This window comes from Colletotrichum acutatum (assembly GCF_030867785.1).
Source record: "Colletotrichum acutatum strain CBS 112980 chromosome Unknown BDZ83scaffold_61, whole genome shotgun sequence".
NCBI classification, from domain to species: domain Eukaryota; kingdom Fungi; phylum Ascomycota; class Sordariomycetes; order Glomerellales; family Glomerellaceae; genus Colletotrichum; species Colletotrichum acutatum.
The window spans coordinates 54,142-70,107 of NW_026849055.1; the positions used below are offsets into that span (position 1 = coordinate 54,142).

The 15,966-nt window shown below is 53.6% G+C and overlaps 7 protein-coding genes across 7 annotated transcripts; 4 read left to right on the forward strand and 3 right to left on the reverse strand.

Annotated features, from left to right (window-relative positions):
* Positions 1-1,171: 1,171 nt before the first annotated feature.
* On the reverse strand, positions 1,172-2,170 carry BDZ83DRAFT_753224 (calmodulin; the record flags this gene model as incomplete). Its single annotated transcript, XM_060514330.1, has 7 exons — positions 1,172-1,206; positions 1,268-1,409; positions 1,460-1,530; positions 1,599-1,724; positions 1,882-1,897; positions 1,980-2,036; positions 2,114-2,170. 7 exons carry the CDS (start codon positions 2,168-2,170, stop codon positions 1,172-1,174), a joined length of 504 nt encoding a protein of 167 aa, XP_060363771.1.
* Positions 2,171-3,422: 1,252 nt separating this feature from the next.
* On the forward strand, positions 3,423-4,934 carry BDZ83DRAFT_382812 (SNARE domain-containing protein). Its single transcript, XM_060502718.1, has 3 exons — positions 3,423-3,596; positions 3,727-4,286; positions 4,340-4,934. Exons 1-3 carry the CDS (start codon positions 3,574-3,576, stop codon positions 4,825-4,827), a joined length of 1,071 nt encoding a protein of 356 aa, XP_060363772.1. The 5' UTR covers positions 3,423-3,573; the 3' UTR covers positions 4,828-4,934.
* Positions 4,935-4,936: 2 nt separating this feature from the next.
* Positions 4,937-7,661, reverse strand: BDZ83DRAFT_625417 (pentatricopeptide repeat domain-containing protein). The gene has a single exon (XM_060508493.1). It carries the CDS (start codon positions 7,492-7,494, stop codon positions 5,041-5,043), a length of 2,454 nt encoding a protein of 817 aa, XP_060363773.1. The 5' UTR covers positions 7,495-7,661; the 3' UTR covers positions 4,937-5,040.
* A 235-nt stretch (positions 7,662-7,896) lies between these two features.
* On the forward strand, positions 7,897-8,361 carry BDZ83DRAFT_753227 (uncharacterized protein; the record flags this gene model as incomplete). The annotated part of the gene is made up of 4 exons (XM_060514331.1): positions 7,897-7,901; positions 8,026-8,110; positions 8,185-8,245; positions 8,300-8,361. 4 exons carry the CDS (start codon positions 7,897-7,899, stop codon positions 8,359-8,361), a joined length of 213 nt encoding a protein of 70 aa, XP_060363774.1.
* Positions 8,362-8,715: 354 nt separating this feature from the next.
* On the reverse strand, positions 8,716-9,549 carry BDZ83DRAFT_720438 (clathrin light chain; the record flags this gene model as incomplete). The annotated part of the gene is made up of 3 exons (XM_060512272.1): positions 8,716-9,177; positions 9,231-9,454; positions 9,507-9,549. 3 exons carry the CDS (start codon positions 9,547-9,549, stop codon positions 8,716-8,718), a joined length of 729 nt encoding a protein of 242 aa, XP_060363775.1.
* Positions 9,550-10,469: 920 nt separating this feature from the next.
* On the forward strand, positions 10,470-12,228 carry BDZ83DRAFT_382897 (RNA polymerase II-binding domain-containing protein). The gene is made up of 4 exons (XM_060502719.1): positions 10,470-10,803; positions 10,878-10,969; positions 11,057-11,257; positions 11,308-12,228. Exons 1-4 carry the CDS (start codon positions 10,706-10,708, stop codon positions 12,156-12,158), a joined length of 1,242 nt encoding a protein of 413 aa, XP_060363776.1. The 5' UTR covers positions 10,470-10,705; the 3' UTR covers positions 12,159-12,228.
* A 559-nt stretch (positions 12,229-12,787) lies between these two features.
* On the forward strand, positions 12,788-15,482 carry BDZ83DRAFT_382922 (ABC transporter). The gene has a single exon (XM_060502720.1). The coding sequence runs from the start codon at positions 12,981-12,983 to the stop codon at positions 15,378-15,380; it is 2,400 nt and encodes a 799-aa protein (XP_060363777.1). The 5' UTR covers positions 12,788-12,980; the 3' UTR covers positions 15,381-15,482.
* The last annotated feature ends 484 nt before the right edge of the window (positions 15,483-15,966 follow it).

The following is a 15,966-nucleotide window of genomic DNA, read 5'->3' on the forward strand; positions in this document are numbered from 1 at the left end:
GGGCTTTAGGGGTCCTTCAGCGAGTCGTGTAGTACAGCCTGTGCATAATGTAGTAAGGTATGGAAGGAAGGTAGCTGGCATCCATGTCCTAATGGAAGGTATTTGGTTTTACGCCTAGGCTTACTTCACCACCTAGATAACGCCTCACGTTCTTGACTCTTGTAGGACCTGAAGAGCTCCCGACCGGGTCTTTCTCATGCTGCATCCAATTCACATTTTGCTTGGCCGAAAAGCGTAGGACTGACTTGAAATCCGAATGTCGGTTTTCTCGAAGCAGGGACTTCCATTGACAAGGCACCGTGCAGCTTGTTGTCAACCTCACGTGCATGATACCGACATAATCCAGACCAACCAAGCAGCCTGATAGTTACGAGAACCGGTTGCAGTCCTAGGGTTGCTTCAATAACTGGTACACATACTTGAACTATTTAGAGGGGCGGATCGGGGCGGTGCCTGCAGCCCTGCCAAGCTAGATTGCTCTGGCGGCCTAGCTCTCTGGGCCAGATTATTCCAGGCCATGGATTAATGTGAATGTGATCAGCCATCCATCTCCATGACTCCGGACTTTAACGAACAAGCGGACACAGTTCCACTGTTGCACGCAGCCATTGTCAGCTTGGGTGCATCAGTCTAAGTTGTCAACTCAGTGAGTGGTCATCATAATCATCAGCGTCTTATTTCAGCATGTGATGTGCGTCGTAGAGAAGCCTTGACAACATACACGTGCCTTGCACCAGATCACAAATAACGTCAAGCTTCGCAGTTACAATTGATGAAATCGCCGGGTTGATTGACTTTTGCATTCGCCGCCCTGGAGGAGTCCCCCTTCTAAGCGTAACTCCCGTATCATTCAAAATAAGTCTTGTGTCTGTGTCGGTGTAGGTGTAGGAGAGTGTGTTCGTTAAATAAGCATCGTGATAGAACGGGAATGAAACAGGCAAGCGTGCTGGCAGCGAGACGAATGCACAGAGCCCCCTCAAACGTCCGAATGTCAAACTCGTCCTTTCGCTGGTTATTCTCGTATGCCAACTCCCACGGTCTAAAAGGATACCTTCTGACCAGCCTGACCCTTTGAAACCTGTTCGTGTCGTTCCTCGCAAGAAACAAATGCTGCGCGGCCAATGTCACCGTAGATGGGTTCGAACTACAGCCGCTCGACCAAGTTGACGCCTTACTTCTGCATCATGAGTTGGACGAACTCGTTGTCTGGGGATGCTTGTTAGCAACGGGAGCAACGAGTAGCGGGGGAACGAGAATGTCTTCTTACAGTCAATACGTCCGTCACCGTCCTGGTCAGCCTCGCGAATCATCTCATCGACCTCATCATCGGTGAGCTTCTCGCCGATTGAAGTCATGACGTGGCGAAGCTCGGCGGCGGAGATGAAGCCGTTGTTATCGCGGTCAAAGACCTGTCTCTGGTCAGCACTATCTACATGCGCGTTGCGCCAGCTATTCTCACCTTGAAGGCTTCACGAATCTCCTCCTCGGAGTCGGTGTCCTTCATCTTGCGGGCCATCATGGTGAGGAACTCTGCCAGGTTATTCGTCAGCGAGCCGATTTTGTGTGTATGATTGCCAGTGGTTATCGTGTAGACTTACCAGGGAAGTCGATCGTTCCGTTGTTGTCGGCGTCAACTTCGTTGATCATGTCCTGGAGCTCCGACTCGGAGGGGTTCTGCCCCAGGGAGCGCATGACGGTGCCGAGCTCCTTGGTTGTGATTTGTCCTGTCCGCATCGTTTAGCTCCGTGCCCTGAAATCCGCATGATCAAGTCTCGACGATTTCTCAATGCTGATCTCGTATCGTAGCGGTCGCGAGAGTCGAAATTGTACGGGCGCGGGGTCGAGAGAAAGGGAAAGGGGGGGGGGGGACCAGGTACTAACCATCGCCGTCCTTGTCCTGTATGAATGGGTCAGCTAACATTCAAAAACACCTTTCGAGGAGATGGGAAGACGTCCGGGGCGGATTTGGAGTGACTTACAAAGAGGGAGAAGGCCTCCTTGAACTCGGAAACTTGCTCTTCGGTGAGGGAGTCAGCCTAGATTGAAGGTAGCCGTGTCAGTTCGGCTCGCCGAAAATAGCGTTGGTAGCCCCTCAGTCGCGGGGTTACCTCACGAGAGGTAACATAAAGGCGGGATAGAGGACGGAGCTCGGATTTGGGCAACTGACCATGGCGAATGTTGACGATTGTTTGTTGTGAGAATACGGGACTGGTTCTGGAAGTGGTCTACGTCGAATGGGGCCGTAGGGTATGGTATGGAGTTGGAAGATGTTCACGAAAGTGTTCGCAAGCCTTGGCCAGATTAGATGCTACTGGATGCCTTTGGGGGGTCGAGCTTTTCTGTAGTGTGCAGCTCGTGGGGAGAGATGGGGCAGACGGGGGGAGAACGTCGGGCGATAGGGGGGCCGCGGGCGTCGAAAGGACGAAGCTGACGGGCCGCCTGCTCGGTCTGTGGCTGACAGCCATAGGTTGCCTTAACCGCTGGGCAGCGGGCGTCGTCCAGGGCGGGAGCTTCATCTCTCAGCGTGTCAAGGCACCGCGTCTCCCAGCCTGATGGGCCAATGGTGCCAGGGGTCGCTGTGTACTTGGCGGTGTCACCCAAAGGTACCTTACGGAGTACCTAGAGAAGGCCCCTAAATGAAAGGATGACGGATTGGATGGACGGTCTGGAAGGTGCCAGGTGTCCAGCGTCCCGTCGCACCCACTGGCTGGCCCACTTGTTCCTATTTCCCATCCATTCCATTCTGCACCTGAATTGAGTACAGAGTAGAAGAAAAAGCTGACATAAGCCATCCCGAAGCAGCGGATGCATAAAGAACAACACACCAGTTGACGTCGAGCAGTGCCGCGTCGCCAGCTCAAGGTACCTAAAGGTGCCTTACAGAGTCCCTCTTATTAGAGGCAGGCTGCCTCGACGGTAGGTACGGAGCCATTGTGATTTGGCGCGGCCCACACGCGGCTCAATCCGCAGACGACCGAATAAGACCCGTGGACCTGACGCAATCCGTCCCCATTCCCAAAGGCTCCCATCCTGGCATGCGATACCTGTCCAATTCATCAGCAAGTTAATGCAAGCTTGTCGGCGCGTTTCTACACAGGGCGGAATAATCAACCAACACCACCACCACCACCACGTACTTCACCTCACTTTACTTTTTCATCCTATCACCTCGACTCGTGATCCAAGGGCTTCCCTACGTATCCGTGCTTGTCTTGTGTTGAGGACTCGACCTGGCTATCTCCCAAATCAACCACATATCGCTTTCCGCTAACTAATCAGTGCGACCTGAAGCTGAAAGCCGGCCGGCGCTGGCATCTTTACGGGTATTAGACAGCTAAACCGATTCCGCCCTTGGCATAACTAAATCATCCAATCTGACGTACATATCCTAAAAGACTCCCTCGACCGCACACCATCCACATCGCCGCTACTTTGTGTTCGCCCAACGCCAATGGTGTCCTGTTCCGTAATTGCGATCTCTCGTTCATGACGGCGACCCTGAGCGGCCCGCGCAGCGAGCGACAAAGGACACCAGGCTGAGCAGCGCCATCGCGGCCTACTCTGGCGTCCGCTATGTGGCGAGACCGCACGAATCTGTACGTCTAGTGGCCCTTGTTCACCCTCTCAATACCCGCATCGTCTTCACCTGGGCTGCTGTGCCCGCAGTTAGCTAGGTGGCAACCAAGCTCAATTGTTCCTTTGCTGACAACGCATTCCGACCTACAGCTATATTTCCTATCGGCAGTCGTACGCGCACCACCCGACAAAACGGACAAAATACAGCGGTAGCGCGGCCGGTGGGAATGGTTTCGGCGATGTCTTCCCGGGGAACACCAGCTATGCCAGCGGCAACGACGACACGCGCGGTCTCCTCTCGGCCGGTGCCTTCGAAGACGATGGCGACGCCGTCATAGAGATGGACCTCCTGCCCCCACGCTGGGCCGACATATCCGACGAGATTACCGACCTGCTCGCCGATATAGCTACCAGGAGCCAGGCCCTCGAGCGCCTGCACCAGAAACACGTACTGCCGGGGTTCAACGATGAGGATGCGAAAAAGGCCGAGGAGCGGGATATTGAGAGGCTCACGCAGCAGATCACAAAGGGGTTCCACGACTGCCATGGTTGTATCCAGCGGGTTGAGCAGATGGTGAGGGACTCGAAGCATTCCGGAACGATTACTAGCGCCGAGGAGACCATGGCGAAGAATATCCAGATATCCCTAGCTTCACGGGTGCAGGAAGCAAGCGCGCTGTTCAGAAAGAAGCAGAGCGCATACTTGAAAAGTCAGTACCGCGGTCTATGGAGGGAGAAAACGATATGCTAACAATGTGTGTAGAACTGCGCGGGATGAGCGGTCTCGGTGCCGGCGGCGTAGGCGTGCCTGGCGAAAGGGGATCAACACCTCAACCCTCCAACTCATACCTCGACCCGTCCATGGTCGAGTCGGACGCCGACAGGTCCTTCTCACAGTCGACGCTCCAAGCGACGCAGCAAAAGCTCCTGCAGTCCAACGACGCGGCCATTATCCAACGCGAGCGCGAAATCGAGGACATTGCGCAGGGCATCATCGAGCTCGCCGACATATTCCGCGACCTGCAGAACATGGTCATTGACCAGGGCACCATGCTGGACAGGATAGACTACAACGTTGAGCGGATGACCACCGACGTCAAGGGGGCCGAGAAAGAGCTCGTCATCGCCGACACGTACCAGAAGAAGACGACCAAGCGCAAGATTATCCTGCTTCTCCTCCTCATCATAGCGGGCATGATCATCCTGTTGGTCATCAAGCCCAAGAAACGCGGAGGCGGCGACGACGAGTGAAGAAATCCGAATGGGCGCTTCAATGAAGAGACGAAGAAGTTGGTGTAAACTAAATGTATGAATTTTCTTATTTTAGAACAATGTCTAGCGATTATGGGATCCATCATCGACCTGCAACGATGATCAAACCCATCCAGCGTCGCTGTGTGTTGGGTATGAGTGTTATTTAATACATGATGTTACAGGAGGGGGCTGCTCTCGCCGCGGCAGCAGTCATCGCCCTCTCCTTTGCCTCCCCCGTGCCTCCATCATGAGGTCTCGTAATTCTGCAACCTCTGGCAAAAGCCTACGCCCAGCCGCCTTGTTGAATAGCTCCCGAATGCTGTTCAGCGGGGGCAATCCCGCTTGCACCCTAGGTGCGCTGTTGGCTTGGCCTAGGTACGTCCGGGCCAAGCGCTTGACGACCTCCTCCTGGACAACAGACGTTCGAAAGGGAATGCCTCGCTCATTCAGTACCGCGAGCAATCGCACACCCCGGGCGAGAGAGAACCCGCCGCTTGCGGCCTGTGTTTTCGAGGGGGTGTCCCCCGCATGATCGAGGCATCGCGACCCGCCGGCCTTGAATCCCCAACGAACAATGGCGGCGTGCAGAGCAGGGTTATCAAAGATTCGGCGCATCGGGTGCTGCTCATGGGTTATGGGCAAGTCTGTCGGAACAAAAATATCTCTAGCAGAGCTCTCCACACCCAGCAGCGGTGTATCCAGAGGATGGACTGGAAGTAGTCCTGCATTGGAGATACAGAGATGCCGGTACGTGTCCAATAAGCCAAGGCTGATGTCCTCCAACACGTCGAAGCGGCCGAATTTGCCAAGTCCGAAGAGTACCTTCTGCCAGTATCGCGAATGTAGAGGCTTCTGTAACAGAGTCAGGCGTGTAAGAAAGGCAATGGCTGTGGAAAACGCCTCCTGATTGACTGTGGTCGTCTTTGGGTTCCACGGTAAGGGGTCGAGAAGACTCGCACAGATGTGCTGTGTCGTTGATGCGTGGACCTCGATGTCCATCGTTCTCATTTCATCCAGCAAAGCCAAAGCTTGTTTGAACCTCCCTTCGTCGACGAAATGGTGCAACAAGATGTTTGACATGGAGTCAACCGAGTCTTCCACCATTGCGGGCTGGACGGACAGCAACAGCCGGTGTGTTTTCCAGTCTCCCTCATCAAAGGCCTTTTCACGTATGCTGGCAAGCATCGCGGGGTCGTCGAAGACGTCTGGGTGTATGTCGGTATGCAGCAGTTCCGCGAGCAGTTCGTCCTCATTGTTCTCGGCAAATCGTTTGAGCACCCATGCATAGGCTGAATGCCCAATGCCAATATTGACTGTCCGTAGCTGTTCGATCCGGGCCAGGACCCCTTTGGCCGTCGGTTCGCGCAAGGCAATTGACTGAAGTGACAGAGGGCCGATGTGGTGCACCCCAAGGGCGTGGACAGCATGAATTGCAAAGTCAAGAGGCACCCAAGAGCTTGCAAACCACCGCGCTCCGAGTTTATCACTGTGCTGTCTTGCTGGAGGCTCACTCTCGTCGCCATGTGTGTCATGAATGGCATCCCATAATGAATCGTCCTGGGCGTCCCAGTAGGCCTTGGAATTCAAGCCAATGACGACCTGTTCCTCCAGTTCGAGGGTAATAGTCGGATAGTAGCGGGCAAGGAACCTCAGATAGGGCTGTGACTCGGTATTCGGCGGGGGTAGATCGTCGTGATGTATGAAGACATAACGCCAACTGGCGCATTGTTGAGAGAGGCCGCTTTCGTAGAGGAGGGGGATGATCTCATTGTACAACCCGCGGTGCATGGCTGTAAGATAAAGAGCTTGCAATATCTGTTGCATGTCGGCTTCGCTTGTCGCCGCGAATTCTCGTAATAAGGCACCGAAGGCCTCCTGTCCGGGGTCGAAGTTCGGCATCAGACGCATGTGCCACTGCAGTGCTCGCCGGTACTGGCCCTTGCGGAGACAGTGCGAGACTGTCGTCAGGTATAACGAAGGCCATTTGGTAGAGTTATCATGAAGAAGACGCTCTGCAAATAACGCAACGTCCTTGAGCTTGTCCTCATCGTGGAGGAAGTTTTCCAGAATGATGCTCCAAAATGATTTTGCTTCTTCGCTCGTCACGTCCCTCCATGACTTGCGCCGTTTCACAGCCTCCCAAACAGCAAGAACACCGTCTCTCCCCTGCTCTTTCTTTGCAGCAATAAGTACGCTGACCCAGAGTGAAGGGTCATTCTCGTTCTCCGGTATTCCGTCGAGTTCAACATTGGATTTAGCGGAAAGCCAGATGTCTCCTCCTGGATCGATGTCGGTGCCGGTACCAGGTTCTCGTTGGATGAGACAACCTCGAATGGCTCGAGGTTGAAGAAGGGCTGGTCTCAATCCAAGAGGCAGACTGTCTGAAGGTTTCAGCGGATTGTCCGTGTGGGTGGTCGTACTGCTCAAGTCGCGAACGTTGACGGCTGGCTGCAGTAAAGTTGGGCTACATCTTGGAAGACTGGATACGCGCGGGTCAAGGCTGGGAGCGCGCGACAAGGAGTCGGAGGTAGTGAAGCTCTTGCGTGAATATCTCGGTAACGCCGGGGCTGTTCGTCGAATCGCGCCGAGTCCTTGATGTGATTGCCGCCGGCTGAGGCATGCTGCTCTATTCAAGTGACAGAGGCATTGCGAGGCCAATTGCATTGCCCCGCTTGAAGAACCAGCAAAGCACAATTGCGTCGAGACGGGGCATTAAGCATAGCAGCCGGCACATTGAACAAAAGCTAAGGTTCGGTGGCGGGCTGCATCGCGAGGCTGAATCGGCAGGAGGATTCTAGCAATGGCAATCTTGGAGGAAATTCAGATTTGGGCCAAAAAGCTCCCCAGGCAAGATCCATCCGTCAACCGAATTGAGCTCAGCGCCATTCGTCGGCCTGTACCTGGAAAGCGGGTCCTGCTGAGTCAGTCGGGGGCCTTTCGGCCCACGCAAGGCATGAGCCCATCTTCCTGATTGCTCCGTCCGTCCTTCAAAGCCGACATACGTGAAAGCCTTTGAAGCTGTAAACCACCACAAATCCGAAGCCAATCGCAATTGAATCGATCAAAATGGGGTACGTGCCTTTTTAGACGACAAGGGACCGGCCGGCGGTCGACGGAGCGCTGTCGCCGTCAATCGCTGTCCACGTCGAAGTCGAGAACAATTATCATACGAGGGCATTTCTGACGTCCTCACAGTATCGTCGACGCGAAGAACAAGGTCCCCGACCTCCAGAAGTTCTACCAGGCCGCCTACAAGGATCACACCCGTGTGTGGAAGATTGTATGTCGAATTGACTCTGCATCTGCGCAATTGGCGCCAGCGCCGACGGACGGATGCTGACACGATAATCGCAGAACCCTCGCTCCCGCTGGTACATGATCCCCTACGTTACCCTTCTGTGGGGATCTCTCGGTGGTATGTTTGCTACTTGCTCGGAATCTCATTAGGACGAAGACTCACATTCAGCAGTCTCCTTCTACGGCATGGGCCGCAAGGTCCTCGGCTACAACACTTACTTCGGCAAGGAATAGACGCTGCTCGCGATGGATACCACCCGGTAGCGAGAGGCTCGGGACCGGACTGTATGATTCGTAGGGCGACCAATAGACCAAATGGACTTCACTAGGCCATTCTTCCTTAGTGACATGTTGACAAACCCGAGAAACGTAATGACGTCGATCGTGGGAGTTCTCTTTTTTGACTATGCCTGTCAAAATAATCAAATGGCCAACCTTTTCCCGCTCCATTCATTAGGCAGAAAAGGTCATCTAGAATACACATGCGCATCGGCACCGCAAGTAACGTCAAAGTCTAGTGCTCGAACATCACCCAATCCTCTTGGAAAGCGACAGCCGCCCCTCTCATTCATCTTTTGTTCGCAGCACCTAGTAGCCGCTGGCTCCAGGTGCCTTCTCATCCTTCTTCAGACTGATGAGGAGCTCGCGGAAGCGCTCCTTACCGGAGCCGGAGGCGCCACCCTTGGAGCCCTTGCCACTGACATCGACCAGCTTCGCGATTCTCTCCCAGCTCGTGCCGCCGGAGACAGTATCCTCACGGCTGGCAAGGAACTTCTCAGCGTCCTTTTGCGTCTGGGCGATACCCTTCTCCTTCTTAGCGTTGTAGTTGTTGTAGAAATCGTCAATATTCTCTCTGGCTTCCTTAATCGTCTCCTCGCGCTGCTGGGCGAATTGCTGTGCCCGCTTCTCGTTCTGCGCATCTCTCTTCTCGCGCCACTCACGGATGACCGCGGGCTCCTCTTCCTCCTCGACGAAGGCGTTGTAGCCAGAGTTGTAGTTTACGCTAGGAGCAGCCGTGATACCAGCGCCGGGAATGTCGCCAGTGACGGCCTGTGTATTCATCTGTTAGACAGTTCGTGGGGCGAAACTGCGGTATGACGAACCTCGTTCTGGGCAAGGTCTGGGAATTGCGACTCGAATGTCGACTCCTCGCTGATGACGTTTCCGCTACCCCCACCTCCAAGGAGATCATCGTCGCCCGCTCCAAAGGCGATGGCATCATCGCCGGTAGCAAACTGATCGGCATCGTCACCAAGGAGCGCCTTCTCGCGGGCAAGAAAATCGTCGGTAGATGGTTCGGCGCCGGTGTCCTTGATGTCGGTTTGGGCTGGGCGCGATCTGTCAGCCTGAGGAAGCACATTTACGCCGAAAGTACCTACCACCCGAATCGAAATCCTCTAGCGAAGGGAATCTGTCGGCCATTTTGATGTCTGGTTTATGGGTTGTTGAAGAATAGGAAAGATGGACAGGTTGTCGACGTGGCTACTGGGGATCAGATGCCAAAGTACCGATCGGGATAGAATTCCGCCTAGAAATAAAGCTGTACAACGTTGTTGTCAATAACGGAGTTTTCTGCCTGGAAGCGCTTGAATGCAATCGCGGCTGTAGGCTTGCAGAATCAAGTTGAGGCGAAGTATGGAATGTAAGGTACCTTTGATATGTGATAGGGACAACAGGAGGCTACCTTGGATGGGATGTCTTGCGGTGCTTGCCGTGTGCAGTGTGTAGTAACAGGTATCCACTTTGAAGCTGTCCCCATCGGTTAGTTGAATGCGCCTCTTTTGAAGTGTCACCCATGTGGTCCGAGCAGCCCCCCTGTGGCTGGGGATTCTGGAGAGGAAATCCTGTGGATACATACATATACTGGATACTGGAAGGTGAATCTCTACTTAATGCATTACTATTGAGAGAGCATGAGCGACCACGCCTGAGCCATCAGCATTGTTTTGATTCTGGTTGACCTCCGTGAACTGACTCCCATATCGCCATCTCTCTCGTCGCCAGCAAAGTCCACCATTTCATCTCACAGACCAGAAGTATCGTATTTCTGGGTCTCCAATTCATCTGTCTCACTGTTTGGCCATCTGTGCAGGAGGGCTGCCTGATGCATTGATCTGGACGCTTTACGGAAGCAGCTTTGGGAGGTCAAGTGTTTGCTACTAGGATTTCAGGCCTAGAGATTCCATTGACTGACTGATTGAATACCTTCCTGTCTTTCCTTCCCACACTCTGTCCCACCCACTCTTTCGCTACTTCCTTTCACTCTGTCGCCTACCTTGCCTTCTTTGCCTACCTCACCACCTCGCTGGTCTAATATCGTTTGAAACTTTTTCAAACAGTACATTTCGGAGGGGCTTTTTTTTTTACTTCGACAGAAGTTCTTTAAGTCATCTTCACATCAACCATACCTACCCAAAATTCAATTTCAGCTGGGGTTTGCTTTTCTATCAAAGAAAAGAGCAAGGAAACACATCCGTCCTCAGACAGTGTTTGCTTCAAGTAAAGCAATTGGGCACCTTCCCACTGCAAGCACCGTCGCAGAGACCATTTTCTACATATCTACAGCATCCATCCTAAAATGGCGTACAATGACGATGCCGTGCTGGCAAAGCTATCGGCGCTGAATGAGAGCCATGACAGTATTGCAACTGCTGCACAATGGATCATGTTCCATAAGTAAGCCAAGCCGATGAGTCCTGATACCCATACCTTCCTCACTTCAGTGCAAACTGACTTTGGCCTCTTCACAGGAGACATGCAGATCGCACAGTTGCACTATGGATGCAGCGTCTTCGAGACTCATCAAGCACCAAGAGACTGAGCCTGGTCTATCTTGCAAATGGTAAGAGCCTTGAAGCATTACAAAATCCTTGTCCTTCTGACGAGGACTCATCTATATATAACATGAATGATTCTTACACATCCACAGAGGTCACCCAGCAATCAAAGGCTCGACACAAGGACGACTTCCTTGTTGCCTTTTCTCCTGTCATCGCTGAGGCGACGGCTTTGGCCTACAAGGGAGCGCCGGCTGAGATTCAGAACAAGCTCAGAAGGGTCATTGACGTCTGGAAAGACCGCTTCATCTTCGAGCCGCCGGTTCAACAGGCCATCGAACGCGGCATTGATGGTAAATATGTCCCCCACACACGACATCAACATGTACTGATGATGCTTCAGAACTCGATAAGGCTCGCGGAACTGCCAAGGCAAACTTCGCTAGTCCCGGAATTGGCGGTGGTGGTCCTTCCGTTCCAGCAGAGCTCACTCCGCTCGTCACTTCCTACACCAATGTATCAAAGCTCAACCTGCCCACTAAGACGGCTGTGAGCACCGCCAACCAGGATTTCGAAAAGGTTACCGACCCCTCGACACCCGTCCCATCGGCTCCCGTCTACGCGGCAAGACTTAACGGTCTCTTGAAGAGTTTGGCAAGTGCTGAGGGCGCTGTCGCAGAATGCGTCAAGGCCCGAAAGGGTCTCATTGGCGAGTTGGAGAAGATGCTCAGCGCAAGTCAGGAGGCACTTGCGAACGACGAGAGACAGCATGCCGACCTGATGTCCCGTAAGGCGGAGACGGAGGAGAAGAGACGTGAGATTGAGCAAGCCATTATGCGTGGACTGCCGACTCACGAGGCTTCGCAATCCCCTGGCAACGGAGCATCCAAGACCCCTGAGCCTGAGAGACCCGAAGTTGAGGCGCTCACACCTCCCCCCGTGGAGGCCTTCACACCGCCGTCTGTGGAAGCGCTCACCCCTCCCCCTGTCCACGACGAGCCGTCTGTTCCTCACCTCGCAGAAGAGGATCGTGCCCGCTCAGCATCGAGCCAGGGTTTCCAGCCTCCAGCAGCTTCGGGCATCGAAATGCTGTCAGCCCTTGCCTCGCAGTATCAATCTATCCCTGTCTCGGCAAACGGCGCGAAGAAGAGACGCCGAATCGACGGAGATGAGTTCCCTGACCTTGGAGGTGACGATGGGATCGATGCAGACGTAGCAGAAATGCTGCGTAAGGAAAGCAATGGCAGTGCATGAATAACCAGTTCATTACAGACTGCGACACTTCGTCCACTCGTTATGCCACAGACACGACATTGAGAGATTTTGGGCAAACAGGGGCATGTAGTATTATACTAAAGAGCACGCCGCAGACGTCATTAGTTCTCACGACCAACTACGAAGATTGGTCGAACACTCGAGGGCTCACTATGGGACGGAACCTCGACAGCTGTACTCGGAAATTCGAAGCAGGAAAACAACCTTCTAGGCACTGGCCATCCTTGGGAACATGGTTTGAGGTGGAAATCAGAAGAGTCGAGGCCAATCGCCAGCTCATGTGTTTATAGTATGTTAGAAGCCAAGTAGCTAGGAATCACAACAAAACAGGACAAGCAATTAGTTGAGCCGATTTGAATCCTTGATGATGGTCAAATAGTGCAATTTGACCAGAGTGAGTGGTGAACCGCATATAATCACTTTACTGCCGTAGATACTCCATTTGCTTATTAGTGCTGTTCCTTCTGATCCTCGGCTGCTGCGGAGTGACGGGAGCATTCAGGTCGGCGAAAAGACATGCCCGGGCCGACTATCACCGAGGGGCCCTACTAAGGTCAGGTAGCGGCCAGCAGCGTCCCGTCCGCTGTCAGCATTCCTCCAGGTACGGCTATGCATCGAGCGCTGTAAATTTCGAGCGCAAACCGATGACGGAATCTCTTCGGTCCTTTCGTAAAACTACCTAGGTCGTGACTGTATACATGCGCAACCCGTCGTCGAGCTTCTTCGTATAATGGTCCACCCTTCTTCATCGCTTTCTGACTATGCGCTTCCCATGAGATAAATTCTTCTTCTGATTCTACCATGGCTATGGGAGTAGTGCGATCCGCGGTGTTGCTCCCGCATCGCGCCGGGAGCTGCCCGACGACATTGGCATCGCTGATGACAACCCTTCCCGGCCTGCGCAGTACCTCGACGATACCCCCAGTACTACAACATCCTCTTCTGTCACAGATTAGAAGCTTCAGCTCGAAGCCCGTTCAATCATTAACTGCAGCGCGGTCCGCTGCCGTCCAACGATCTTCGCTACATCGACCCGTTCCCCTCTCCCAAAAGCCTCAACTGCCCGGACCGATCGCGATCTTGCGCTATTTCTCGAACGGATTCTCCAAGCAACGAGACTCCCAGCCTACAACGCAAACTCCGGCTACGCGAGGCGGTGACAAGGACGCGAATCAGACCGAATCCACCTCACGAGACCCCGAACAACCTGATGACTTCCAGAAGAGCGAGCGGGCTGCTAAGGCTGCCCAGGTCAACCTCAGTGCCAAGTTGTCAAAGGAGGGCAAGTCGCAAGGCGGCAAGGCCGGATTTTCCGAGATTTGGCGATTGATCAAGATTGCGCGGCCGGAGCTGCGGTGGCTGGGAATCGCCATGATCTTCCTCGTCATCTCGTCTGGTGTCACCATGTCCATCCCGTTTTCCGTCGGCAGAATCCTCGATATGGCTACCAAAGACCCTACTGAGGATGCGCGCCTGTTCGGCTTGACCATGCCGCAGTTCTTCACGGCCTTGGGTGTTATCTTGACCGTCGGAGCCATGGCCAACTTTGGACGCGTAATTCTCCTACGTATCGTTGGCGAACGAGTTGTTGCCCGTCTGCGATCGTCCCTCTATCGGCGAACATATGTACAGGATGCCGAGTTTTTCGACGCAAACCGAGTTGGAGATCTCATTTCGCGACTTAGTTCTGATACCGTCATCGTCGGCAAGTCCATCACCCAGAACATCAGCGATGGCTTGCGGGCTCTTTTCAGCGGAGGAGCCGGTTTCTGTGTCATGGTCTGGCTTAGTCCCAAGTTGACTGGACTTCTCCTCATCATGTTGCCGCCTGTTGCGGTTGGAGCCTTCTTCTACGGACGCGCGATCAGAAACGTGAGTAAGGGAATTCAGAAGAATCTTGGTACCTTGACGAAGATTGCCGAAGAGCGCCTCGGCAACGTGAAAACAAGCCAGGCATTTGTTGGAGAGGTCCAAGAAGTCGGCCGCTACAATCGCCAGGTCAAGAAGATTTTCGCCCTGGGTAAGAAGGAATCTACGATCGCTGCCACTTTCTTCGCCTCGACGGGCTGGGCTGGTAACATGACCATCCTTGCCATGCTTATCGTCGGCGGTAACTTTGTCCGCGATGGCGCCATGACGCTAGGAGACCTGACATCTTTTATGATGTACACGGCTTTTGCAGGATCTAGTCTGTTTGGCCTTTCGTCTTTCTATTCAGAGCTGATGAAAGGAGTGGGTGCTGCCAGCCGCCTCTTTGAGCTGCAAGACCGAAAGCCAGGCATCTCACAGACTGTCGGGCTCAAGGTGAAGTCTGCACAAGGTCCGATTCGATTCTCCAATGTTTCGTTCGCCTACCCTACACGACCTGCCGTCAATATTTTCAACGATCTCAACTTTGAGATTCCTTCGGGCAGCAATGTCTGTGTTGTGGGGCCTTCCGGGGGTGGTAAATCAACCGTTGCCGGCCTGCTGTTACGATTCTACAATCCAATCTCTGGCTCTATTACTATCAATGGCGTTGACATTTCAAAGATGAATGTCAAGTCACTGCGACGCCGTATCGGCATGGTTGCGCAGGAACCTGTCTTGTTCTCTGGCTCGATCGCTGACAACATTTCCTATGGCAAGCCCAACGCCACCCGAGCTGAAATCATCGCGGCCGCGCGGAAGGCCAACTGCAACTTTATCAGTGACCTTCCCTCTGGATTGGACACGCAGGTGGGAGCTAGAGGCTCACAGCTGTCGGGAGGTCAGAAGCAGCGCATCGCCATCGCGCGAGCGTTGATCAAGGACCCCGATATTCTTATCCTTGACGAGGCTACTTCCGCCTTGGACGCCGAATCCGAGACGCTTGTCAACGCCGCCCTTACCTCGCTTCTCAGAGGCAGAAACACAACCATTTCCATTGCTCACCGACTGTCAACTATTAAGCGGTCTGACTTGATCATTGTTCTTTCCAACAACGGCGGAGTCGCAGAGATTGGCAAGTACACGGAGCTTTCTGCCGACAAGGACAGCGCCTTTAGCAAGCTCATGGAGTGGCAGATGAGCGGCGGCGACGTTCCCGACCCTCGCTCTAGCGACAGGGCTCATATTACAGAAGAGGAAGAAATCGAATCTGACCTAGAGCGGGAGGAGGGTGAAGAGGAGGTTGAGGAGCAGCTGCAAGAGGAGACGAGGGAGAAGGAGGCACGGCGGTAATAAGGCGTATTCCACTTGATCTTTGGACAAGAATGGATTGCTTTGAGTGGGAAAATGTGTGATTTTCTTGTGTTTTATATCAAAAAGGCTGCTTAACTATGAAGCAGCGGTTCGGCAGCAACGGCGAATCACTTTCTGCTATGGCGCAGCTCACACCGTGCTGCCGTCTTGTGTACTACAAACTATTCATCGGTCACACAGCATCATAGAATAACTCCGCTCGATCTTGATGGACGTCTGGAGTGCTCCAAATTCAATACTTTGAATGCGTTTGATCGCCAGAAGACAGAATATGAACATGATCTGTGAGGTACTCTTCGAGTTGCCAGGATGCATACTATGAACTCGTCTACCTTGTTTGTCCATCTTAGAGTAGTACGGCTCTGGAAACCTTGCAGGCTAGAAAGGTCTAGTCTAGAACTCTTCATTGTTCAAGTTGACGCCGTTCCAAACGGCAGGTCGGCGTGCGAGTACCTGTGTCGCTGAGCCAGAAACGGACGGTAACCGGAAGCTTCCATTGGAGAAGCTGGAGTTTACAGTAAGCTCCGAGCTCCCCGTGTCTGCAAGCGGAGCTCAGCTCTTTGAG